The sequence below is a fragment of the Ranitomeya imitator genome, chromosome 1 (assembly GCF_032444005.1).
Source record: "Ranitomeya imitator isolate aRanImi1 chromosome 1, aRanImi1.pri, whole genome shotgun sequence".
In the NCBI taxonomy this organism is placed as follows: domain Eukaryota; kingdom Metazoa; phylum Chordata; class Amphibia; order Anura; family Dendrobatidae; genus Ranitomeya; species Ranitomeya imitator.
This window is the reverse complement of record NC_091282.1, coordinates 112,575,630-112,587,968: the sequence shown is the minus strand read 5'-3', so window position 1 is coordinate 112,587,968 and position 12,339 is coordinate 112,575,630. Positions and strand designations below refer to the sequence as shown.

At 41.8% G+C, this 12,339-nt stretch overlaps 1 protein-coding gene across 1 annotated transcript in view; it reads left to right on the top strand.

Moving 5' to 3' along the window:
• The window catches only part of CMYA5 (cardiomyopathy associated 5), a 118,237-nt gene that overhangs the window by 1,586 nt on the left and 104,312 nt on the right, over positions 1 to 12,339 (top strand). Inside the window, exon 2 of the mRNA XM_069749807.1 lies at positions 11,014 to 11,606. Within this exon, the coding sequence (XP_069605908.1) occupies positions 11,014 to 11,606 (593 nt within the window). The remainder of the gene's footprint in view (positions 1 to 11,013; positions 11,607 to 12,339) is intronic.

The window sequence follows — 12,339 nt, the reverse complement described above, 5'->3', positions numbered from 1 at the left end:
AAAATTGGCGTGGGCTCCCGCGCAATTTTCTCCGCCAGAGTAGTAAAGCCAGTGACTGAGGGCAGATATTAATAGCCTGGAGAGGGTCCACGGTTATTGGCCCCCCCCTGGCTAAAAATATCTGCCCCCAGCCACCCCAGAAAAGGCACATCTGGAAGATGCGCCTATTCTGGCACTTGGCCACTCTCTTCCCATTCCCGTGTAGCGGTGGGATATGGGGTAATGAAGGGTTAATGCCACCTTGCTATTGTAAGGTGACATTAAGCCTAATTAATAATGGAGAGGCGTCAATTATGACACCTATCCATTATTAATCCAATACTAGTAAAGGGTTAAATAAAACACAAACACATTTTTTTAAATTATTTTAATGAAATAAAAACAATGGTTGTTGCAGTATTTTATTCAACGCCCAATCCAGTCACTGAAGACCCTCGTTCTGTGAGTAAAAAAACATAATAAACCAACAATATACTTACCCTCCGCAGATCTGTAACGTCCAACGATGTAAATCCTTCTGAAGGGGTTAAAACATTTTGCAGCAAGGAGCTGTGCTAATGCAGGCTGCTCCTCGCTGCAAAACCCCAGGGAATGAGGCTAAAAATAGATCAATGATCTATATTTAGCTTCATTTGCGGTGAGGCGCCCTCTGCTGGATGTTTATAGATCGTGGGAACTTGCCTAGAAAGCCTGGGAGCTTTCTAGGTAATTTCCCACGATCTATGAACAGCCAGCAGAGGGCGCCTCACCGCAAATGAAGCTAAATATAGATCATTGATCTATTTTTAGCCTCATTCCCTGGGGTTTTGCAGCGAGGAGCAGCCTGCATTAGCAAAGCTCCTTGCTGCAAAATGTTTTAACCCCTTCAGAAGGATTTACATCGTTGGACGTTACAGATCTGCGGAGGGTAAGTATATTGTTGGTTTATTATGTTTTTTTACTCACAGAACGAGGGTCTTCAGTGACTGGATTGGGCGTTGAATAAAATACTGCAACAACCATTGTTTTTATTTCATTAAAATAATTTTAAAAAATGTGTTTGTGTTTTATTTAACCCTTTACTAGTATTGGATTAATAATGGATAGGTGTCATAATTGACGCCTCTCCATTATTAATTAGGCTTAATGTCACCTTACAATAGCAAGGTGGCATTAACCCTTCATTACCCCATATCCCACCGCTACACGGGAATGGGAAGAGAGTGGCCAAGTGCCAGAATAGGCGCATCTTCCAGATGTGCCTTTTCTGGGGTGGCTGGGGGCAGATATTTTTAGCCAGGGGGGGGCCAATAACCGTGGACCCTCTCCAGGCTATTAATATCTGCCCTCAGTCACTGGCTTTACTACTCTGGCGGAGAAAATTGCGCGGGAGCCCACGCCAATTTTTTCCGCCATTTAACCCTTTATTTTAAGAGCTAGAACGGCCAAATTTTGCAGATACACACTACTGACATTAGTAGTGTGGAATCTGCAAAAAAAATGGAGAGAAGACATGGTTTACTGTATGTAAACCATGTCTCAAATCATGTCGGGTTTTAGGAAGGAGAAGGAAAAAGCCGGTAATTGAATTACCGGCTTTCAAGCTGTATAGCGCTGGAATAAATATTAATATATATACATATATGTGTCTCACTGACATATATATATATATATACCTATTCTATGTGTACACATTTATTCTACCTATTCTTCTGTAAGCTGTCAGTGTGATTTTACTGTACACCGCACTGAATTACCGGCTTTTCTCTCTAACAGCGCTGCGTATTTCTCGCAAGTCACACTGCTTGTCCGTGTGTAATCCGTATTTTTCACGCTTCCATAGACTTTCATTGGCGTATTTCTTGCGCAGTACGGTGACAAACGCAGCATGCTGCGATTTTGTACGGCCGTAGAAAGCCGTATAATACTGATCAGTAAAATACGGCAAATAGGAGCAGGGGCATAGAGAATAATTGTGCCGTATTTTTTGCGAGTTTTACGGACGTAGATTCTGCGCTCTTACGTCCGTAAAACTCACATGTGTGACGGCGGCCTAAACCCACCAGTCTCATCAGGTCTAAGAGATCCATTTAATAGTGTATGCAGGTTTTGTTAAATCCGCTGACAGATCTGCTTTTAAACGATTTTCATGAACAGTTTGTGAAGTTTTCTAAGGTTAATATAATTTTTAAAGAATGTAATTAGATATGAGAGGTTCTAGTTTATTCCTACCACTACATATAATATTGTCTGCCATTATAAGGTGCTCGAAAGTTCATCATGGGGCTTATTGACCGATAAACCATAGGCCAGAGTCTCATCTGAGAAAATCCGTCTGAATATGCTTATCACACTGATCAGAGTTTGATCAGAGTGTCATCACAGTGTGATCCAAATTTTCTAGGATGATGAGAAGATAGACAAAAAAATTCCAACTTCTTCATTCTGTCAGATGTCATCATAGTGCAGTATGATTTTTTCCATGATCTCATTGACTTGCATGGCCACGTGCGATCCGAATAGCGGACGCAAATTATGCTTGGTGCAATTTTATCATTGGACAGACTCAGTTGGAGGAAAAAATAGGACATGTAACACCCCAGGTAATCGGTTGTTACAATGGCATTCCTATCCTCATGGGGAGAGTGATGTTACGCTTGGAAGTGAGGATGGATCCCTTTTATCAGGTATTCAGCACATACAACACTGTTCTGACTCCAGGCCAGAAAGGAACAACCAACTAAAATAATGTAAGGATATACTTAGTTGAACAACCAAAAAGAAACGCAATATCCTAAAAAAATATACTTTATTAATAATATCTAAAAATCTCATAGACAATTAAATATGCTTCAATGTATGCTACAAACATCAGCCACCTGGGTTCGGTTAGGGTAGGAAAAATTCAGGAAATAATAACAAATGTATTCCTGACACAGTCCCTGTAAGGTGGCCCTATAGTAGCTCACACCTACCTAACAGCGGAGGTTGGCACCCTAAATTGCGATGTGGCGCCCCCGCTCCACGTCGACTGTCCCTTCTTGCCCTACTGGGCCCTACCAACTACCCACGCCCAGGTCCCCACAACATACAGACAAATTGACCAATAGGTCACACTAACCAAAAACGTGAAAAAAAGTGTAAAAAAGAAGTGAAAAAAGTGTAACAAAACATACTAAAAACAACGCGGCAAAAATAATGCTGCGTAAAGGTCCACTAGATTACATGTACCCCATGGGCTATATCAACAAATAATATGGATATTGCTCAATGAAAATATTCTTATAGTGTAAATGATGGTACACAGGTAATAGTCAAAAAACCATTGGGGTACAGTAGAGCACGGATATATTGTGCTCATAAATACTCAGAGGTCATAAAATAGGAGCCTCTAGTATGTATACCAATGTGTCACTGTCTTTGTTAGTACATCATGACCTACAGGTCATAAGGGCAGACCTATGCATAGGACTTATACAAAAAGTACTAAGTAAAGAAAAATAAGAAAAACTAAACAAGATAAGATAAATAATAAATATCCCGATTCGATACCTAAGACAGTGTGTCTCAAATCCGGAATAGCAGATATACGGGCTCACTCGATAGGTGTTTATATGTGCATGCCCTCAGAGTCATATATAGAGCAGTTCAGATGCATGCTATACACAATTGCAAAAAACAATGGCTATGCTAATTATTAGTTGTTATATTTCACATAAAGCCGTTTGCTACCTCAGAGTGTCATGTGTGGTATGTTTCCCACACAGTTAATCAGTACAATTAGTACACCTGAGGTCGATGCCTCAGTTTAGCATCAGGTATCAGAGATAAAAAATGAGCAAAATATTCAAAAAAACAAAGAAAAAAATAATAAAACACAAATGAAAAGTGTCTGCTATATCTGGTATCGCATATAATGTCTCTTATTTAGATTGGACCAATGCATATAAGAGCCCAAAACAGCTGAGGCCAATCCCTCATTGAAGTGGATATCCACTTCCGAAGCCATTGCTGCTATACCCTAATTTATCCCCTGATGAGCCCCTATACTGGGAAGGGGCAAAACGCGTAGGGATGGCGAGATGGGACGAACTATGTCACATACTCAGATAAGTTTTCTTTTTTCATTTGTTATGGCAGACTGAGCATAGCACTTATCTATAAGAAAGCAATGAGGGATTGGCCTCAGCTGTTTTGGGCTCTTATATGCATTGGTCCAATCTAAATAAGAGACATTATATGCTATACCAGATATAGCAGACACTTTTTCATTTGTGTTTTATTATTTTTTTCTTTGTTTTTTTGAATATTTTGCTAATTTTTTATCTCTGATACCTGATGCTAAACTGAGGCATCGACCTCAGGTGTACTAATTGTACTGATTAACTGTGTAGGAAACATACCACACATGACACTCTGAGGTAGCAAACGGCTTTATGTGAAATATAACAACTAATAATTAGCATAGCCATTGTTTTTTGCAATTGTGTATAGCATGCATCTGAACTGCTCTATATATGACTCTGAGGGCATGCACATATAAACACCTATCGAGTGAGCCCGTATATCTGCTATTCCGGATTTGAGACACACTGTCTTAGGTATCGAATCGGGATATTTATTATTTATCTTATCTTGTTTAGTTTTTCTTATTTTTCTTTACTAGTACTTTTTGTATAAGTCCTATGCATAGGTCTGCCCTTATGACCTGTAGGTCATGATGTACTAACAGTGTCGGACTGGGGTGCCTATGGCCCACCAGTGAAACCAACTCCAGGGGCCCACTCTAAATTTCAGCACCCAGGCTAGGTACACCTTTGTGTTGTAGTATTTTTTAGGAGGCTCAGTAGTAAGTTTCATCATATTCACTAGAACAGGTACAACATGCTGCACATTTGTTTCTGCTAAAAAGATGGACACTCTAAGGATGTGTTTCCACGGTCAGGAAATGCTGCATGTTTAACGCTGCGTAGAGCCGCAACGTCAAACACGCAGCGTTCAGATGTTACAACATAGTGGAGGGGATTTCCTGAAATCCAGTCTCCACTATGCGGTAAAACACGCAGGCGGCAGACCCGCATAAATGGACATGCGGCACGTCTTTCCAGAACGCAGCATGTCTGTTTACAATGCGGTGACGCTCCGTCGCCGCACCGTAAATTTACCATAGACTATCATTAGATGCAGTAAAACCGCATCTAATGATTAGTCACATGCGTAATAACTGCGTAAACACAGCTTACTACGCATGTCTACAAATTTAAGTAAGGTCTTACCTGTCCCGCCGCCGGAAGTCCCTCGTCCACTGCAGTTCTCGCGATAACTTAGCTTACCACGAGAACTACCGTGCAAGTGACCGGGGGTTATCTCTGGTCACTAGTCTGGTTCTCACGGTCAGCCGATTGTGAGAACGATGCAGTGTAGGTGATCGCTGGAGAGTTATCTCCGGTGATCATCTACAAGCTCTGCTATGTCTGGATGTCAGGCATCCAGATGTAGCAGAGCTGAACTCGTCATGGGACACTCGTTATTCAGGACTACGACTAATCAGGGAGTATACTGTTGGTTTATTTATTTTTTTCAGAAGATCGATGGCTTCCCTTGGATTACCAGTATAATAAAGATGACAAAACTGTGGTGGTTTATTTCATTAAAATACTTTGTTCTGCATGTGTGTGTTTTAGTAATCCTTTCACAACTATAGGATTAGTAATGGATAGGTGTCTTATTGACGCCTCTCCATTACTAAGTCGGCTTAATGTCACCTTACAAAGGTGACATTAACCCCTTATTACCCCATATGCCACCGCTACAGGGCAAGTGGGAAGAGAGAGGCTAAGTACTGGAATTGGTGCATCTTACAGATGCGCCATTTCTGGGGCGGCTGGGGGCTGGTATATATCCATGCTCTCTTCCCAGGCTATGACTATCAGCCCGCAGTTGTCTGCGTAGCCTCTCTGGCTATAAATTATTGTTGGATCCCATGTCATTTTTTTGGGGGGGTCCCCCTATTTTAATAGCCAGTAAAGACTACATATACAGCTGCGGGCTGATATTTATAGCCTGGGAAGATCCATGGGTATTAACCCCTTCCCAGGCTACAAACATCAGTCCCCCAGTCGCTGGCTCTCCCTCTCTGGTGCAGAAAATTGCACAGGAGCCCACGCCATTTTTTTTTAAATTAAACAGATATTGCATTTAAGGCCGGGGTCACACTTGCGAGAAACTTGCAAGAGTCTCACACCTCAATACCCTGCACTGCTGCTGACACTCGGACTGGAGCGTTCAGCTACATAGAAATACATGCAGCCGCACACTCTGGTCCTGAGTGCCGGCGACAGTGCCGGATATTAAGATGCAAGACTCGTCCGAGTTTCTCGCATGTGTTATCCCAGCCTAACTCTTTACATACCATTTTATTACTAAACATCGGGCTTGGTATTATCTATAGATATATTTATCTACCTATCTATTGTCTATCTATAGATATATCTTATCTATCAATCTTTTTTATCTATCAAGCAATCTATCTATCAATATATCTATCTATCTATGGAAACATACCCTAACGGAAACAACAAAGACCTGATTAATGTATTTAATTGGTTCTGTCCATCGCGATTTTTGTCTATTTTTAACTGATCCATTTCTTTAAGGCTATGGTCACACTATGGCTATGTGCACACGATGCGGATTTGCTACGGATCCGCAGCAAATTTTTCCGCACAGAAACGCTGCAGATCCGCACTGTGATGTACAGTACAAGGTAAATCAATGGGATAAAAAAATAGCTGTGCAGATGGTGCGGAAAAATCAGTGCGGAATTGCTGCGGATTTCAAAGAAGTGCATGTCACTTTTTTTGTGCGGATCTGCAGCGTTTCTGCACCCCTCCATGATAAAAATCCACAGTGGCAAAACCGCAGAAAATCCGCACAAAAATCGCACAAAATCCGCATAAAAACCGCAGCTGCGGATTCTGCCAGGAGATGCAGATTTTGTGCATAAAATTCTGCACCTCTTTTCCTACGTGTTCACATAGCCTTACAGTATTTTACGTCAGTATTTGGCAGCCAAAACCAGGAGTGGGTGAAAAATACAGAAGTGGTGATGTGTTTCTATAAGGCTAAGTTTACAGTGGGCGTTTTTGTTGTGTTTTTTTCTGCAGCAAAACCCAAGTGCTTGGCAGGAAAGAAGCTGTGGCAAAAACGCAGGTTTTGCTACATTTTTGGTGTGTTTTTCCATTCAATTGCTAAAAGAAGTGACATGCTCTACATCCAAAAAAACAAGCAAAGCACAAAATACTGATAAAAAATAAACCAATGTGTGTGCAGGAGATTTCTGAAATCTCATAGGCTTTGCTGGTACTGTAAAACGCAGCTGAAAATTAGCATAAAAAATGCATTAAAAATACAGCAAAAACGCTCAGTTTGAATGTAGCCTTATACTTTCCCTATGATTGTTCCTCTCCTTATTTTGGCTACAAATACTGAGGTAAAATACTGACCAAATACTGTTTGTGTAATCGTAGCCTTAGTATAAGGCCGGTTTCACACGTCAGTGTCTCCGGTACGTGAGGTGACCGTTTCCTCACGTACCGGAGCCACTGACACACGTAGACACATAAAAATCACTGCATCTGTTCAGATGTCAGTGATTTTTTGCGGACCGTGTCTCCGTGTGCCAAACACGGAGACATGTCAGTGTTCGTGGGAGCGCACGTATTACACGGACCCATTAAAGTCAATGGGTCAGTGTAAAACACGTATCGCACACGGACAACGTCCGTGTGCCGTGCAGGAGACTGCGCTACATTAAGCGCTGTCCCCCCACTGGTGCTGAATCCGTGATTCATATCTTCCCTGCAGCAGCGTTCGCTGCAGAGAAAACATGAATAATAGTGTTTAAAATAAAGATCTATGTGCCCCCCGCCCCCCCCCCCCTGTGCGCCCCCCCCAACGCAAATGTGAACGTAGCCTTAATTGTTCATTCTGCATATCAAAATGCCAGGTATCTTTTTAAAAGGATAGGTAGGATTTCGGGCAGCAAGTGCCATGAAGACGATGGGGGCCCCATGTCAGCATCACAGAACAGCAGTGGGGGAAGGTAAAGTGATATGAACAACTAGAAGGCAGAAAGGGTAGAGGGGGCAGAGAGTGCAGCTTTTCTTGGGATGGAGGACAGGAGAGAGTCAGGACAGAGACATAAACAGGAAGCTCCAGTACTCACTTCAGGCCACTGTGTTCCTCTGGAGCCTCCCCTCCCCCTCCTGACAGTGCCGACCACAGAGCTAAGCGCTTGGCTTGGAGCAGTGCAGGAGCCATAGGACACCACTTCCAGTAGCACTTTCTTCACTGCTAGCAGTAGCTTCAGCAGTGACTGCACAGCTCTCCTGGCCACATGCTGCAGCAGCCTGACCCGTCTGTGCTGGTGGGCGGGGCTTACTGCTGTCAGGCTTCAGTGCAGGTCAGTGAAATGTCTGTGCTGAGCCTCCCTCCTCCCATCCTACTAGCCAGAGACTCCGGGGAGGGAAGCGATCCATGCTGCAGTCTGAACCATTGATCCCCACCATTATACCAGGCAATGCAGGAGCTCAGCTTTTCTCTCTTCTTCTGATGGGCGGGGAGAGACGGAGCCTAAATCGGGCATGCAGCGATGCTCAGAAGAGAGAGACTGAGTCAGGGGCCCACCGGGGAATCCTCCGGTACCCCGGTGGGCCAGTCCGAGCCTGTGTACTAACAAAGACAGTGACACATTGGTATACATACTAGAGGCTCCTATTTTATGACCTCTGAGTATTTATGAGCACAATATATCCGTGCTCTACTGTACCCCAATGGTTTTTTGACTATTACCTGTGTACCATCATTTACACTATAAGAATATTTTCATTGAGCAATATCCATATTATTTGTTGATATAGCCCATGGGGTACATGTAATCTAGTGGACCTTTACGCAGCACTATTTTTGCCGCGTTGTTTTTAGTATGTTTTGTTACACTTTTTTCACTTCTTTTTTACACTTTTTTTCACGTTTTTGGTTAGTGTGACCTATTGGTCAATTTGTGTGTATGTTGTGGGGACCTGGGCGTGGGTAGTTGGTAGGGCCCAGTAGGGCAAGAAGGGACAGTCGACGTGGAGCGGGGGCGCCACATCGCAATTTAGGGTGCCAACCTCCGCTGTTAGGTAGGCGTGAGCTACTATAGGGCCACCTTACAGGGACTGTGTCAGGAATACATTTGTTATTATTTCCTGAATGTTTCCTACCCTAACCGAACCCAGGTGGCTGATGTTGGTAGCATACATTTAAGCATATTTAATTGTCTATGAGATTTTTAGATATTATTAATAAAGTATTTTTTTTAGGATATTGCGTTTCTTCTTGGTTGTTCATCCAGGCCAGAAAGGGGAAGCTCTGAACCCGGTTTCAGGGGAGCTTCCTTAGATAGCATATATTCTGGCTTGGGGAGGAGTTAGTGAGTCTTTTGGAGGGAGAGCCAGAGAGAGGAGTCTCACAGAGAGAGTGGAAGCAGAAGGAGAGAGTCTGAGAGGAAAGCTGGGGCCGTGCAGCCACATGAGGTGCTGCAGCTCCTGGAAATACGATCTTCTGCACGAGCCCTTACTATCACACAACCTCTAAACATTTACTCTAGTTTTATTGACATCTGCACAAAGAATGAAGCAAATGATCAATGCTATAAAATTAATCTAAAATGAATATTACAAAAACCGCTCTGATAGCTCTTTTGTAATGAGCCTTCTGCCTGTGTGTTCATCACAGAAACAGGAGCAAATTTTCATCCGCAATAAGAAAATATTGAAGGTTCCTCTTGAATAATAGCTGAGATCCTAAATACCAAAGAAAGATTAATGAATGCTTAAAATATATATATATATATATATATATATATATATATATATATATATATATATATATATATACAGTATATATAGGAAAACAGTAAACTTTTTAGTTTTATGAAGAATAGGATTTACTTGCTGGAAACGGAAATCGCCTTTAAATTAGTAAATTCTTAGTAACATGAGTGCATAGAAGAAAAATCTTAAACGTTGTCCAGGGAACGGCTGTTCCTATCAGTTTTGTGGATTTTGGCAGCTTTAGATCATGTCTATTTTCGTCCATCTCCATAGCCCTTAAGGCACAGTCAGATGGCCGTATAAATCAGACTGAGATTGGACCACAATGCTTGGACTGGCCGGCGGCTCTCCCGACCCGCTCGTGACAGCTGTATAGAAATATATGAAGCTGTCATGCTAGGGTTGGAAGAGCTGCCGGACAGTCCCTGAATTGTTGTCTGATCTTGGTCGGATTTATACGACCGTCTGACTGCATCATAATTGACGCACTAATACAAGATTTGGTAAGGACTTATTCAGATGTCCATATTTTGCATATGAGTGCTAGCCATGTTTGTGATGGCTACCAATAATAGTAAATAGGAACATTCCCATGCCCATAACTTTTTGAGGATCAAGCGGTCCGTGCCAAATTGCAGGGACATGTGCTATATTGATATGAGCGTTGAATAAAAATTGTCAGACTCAGTACAAATCTATGGGTCTGTAAAAAAAAAATCAGACAGAACTCGGATACCTTGCCAGTGCTGTTCATTTTTCACTGACTTCTAGATTGGAGAAGATCGAGAAACTTTTTTGGTTTGTTTCTCATCCCAGAAAAGCTGATGAAACTCCAACCAAAGTCTAATGTTCAAAAATGACACTGACCAAACTCTGCTGAGATTCTTATAAAAAAAGAAATACTGATGAAACTCGGACTGATTTTCTTGTACAAGAAAATCTCTGACATCTGAATGAGTCGTGCATTAAAGACTTATCTTTATATACATGTATTGCCTCAGATCAATATATCTATTTATGCACTTCCCCTTGTAGCTCCAATGTGTTTTGCTTCCTCCCTTCCTCCACGTTATTGCATTATTTCATTTGTTGATCGCCCCCAGAAATGGTGGTTTGATCATCACTGTCCTAAAGTTTCTTATTAACTTTGTTCCAGTTTTAAGGAATCTGTAAACACTGAGGAAGTGAAACCCAAGCTCCAATGTCTCATGTCAAATCCAGCCTTCTCTATGGTCACAGTTCAGTGTGAAGACAGTGGGATACACTGGGAGACCAGCTCAAGTCGATGTTCCACACCATGGGCATCAGAAGCCAGCACCACCTCGGATGTCTACAGCATGGAAAGTTCTTCTGCTGGAACGCCACCTGGCAAAGTTATCTTCATCATGGATGAGGGAAAACTACGGAGAAAAAGAGTCAGACCATCAACATCAGCAAAGTTTGCTCGGCAGTCATCACATCATAAAAAAAGCACTGAAAATCCTAAGGCATCTGCTGATAATATGGGGGAATCTTTTAAGCAAGCCCTGGAAAAAGCCAAACGTCATTTGTCCACGCATACAGAAGAATCTGGGAATGCTGATAGTTCTACAAAGGATACTGAAGACTATACAGGAGAAAACCTTGAGCCAGGAAAGGACTCGAATTCAGAAAATAAAGCACCAGATGAAAAAGCAGAACATTTTGCAGCTGAAACCTCCAGTATCTTACCAGACAAAGTGGCTGAAGAACCAACTTCTGCAGCTCCAGGTAAGTAAAGGACAACACTGTCTGTCTTCAAAACTTGATTTTCCAATATCATCTATTAATATCTGTTAGAGAAACAGATGAACATAATGTCTCCTTTAAATACCATGGTAAATGACCTGTCAAAACAGTAGGCCACTGTCTTGTCTTATCTCATTAATCAAGTGGTGAAGTAAACAGTTCAGCCTTTCTCATCAAAAACTGCAAATTGGGTGTCAGACCAAGTAAGGCTTCATTTTTCATATTTTCTTGCAACATCGGACTAATAGCCTGTCCCTTCCATATGCGGCTGACTTCTCAAGCTAATCCAAATAAATAACCTGTTATGTTATCAAAGCAAAATGGCGATAAACCAAGAAATAATGCAATTATTATAGTCATTCAATTATCCTGCTTTTGTAAAAGAGCTTTAATCAGAATTTGTCGCAACTTGTGCAAAGTTCAAATATGGTGATTATACTATGTAAAGCTCTCATACTTTGGCTTTCCTGTAATCTCATATTTTGCTTCTGCAGCTGTTTTTTTTCTCAAAAAATTAAAAGGGAAATTGTGAAACGTTTTTGGCTTTCAAACCACCACCAGCCTGTTATCCAGGATGGTAACAGGTTGACAATGATATCCTTTTATATTTAGGCTGATACAGTGTTACCTAGAAAAGTACTTTGAAAACAGCAGGCAATATATTCTAATGTCCTGTAAGAAGTAATTGGGGTGGAGCCATTCCTCTAAGTTAGAC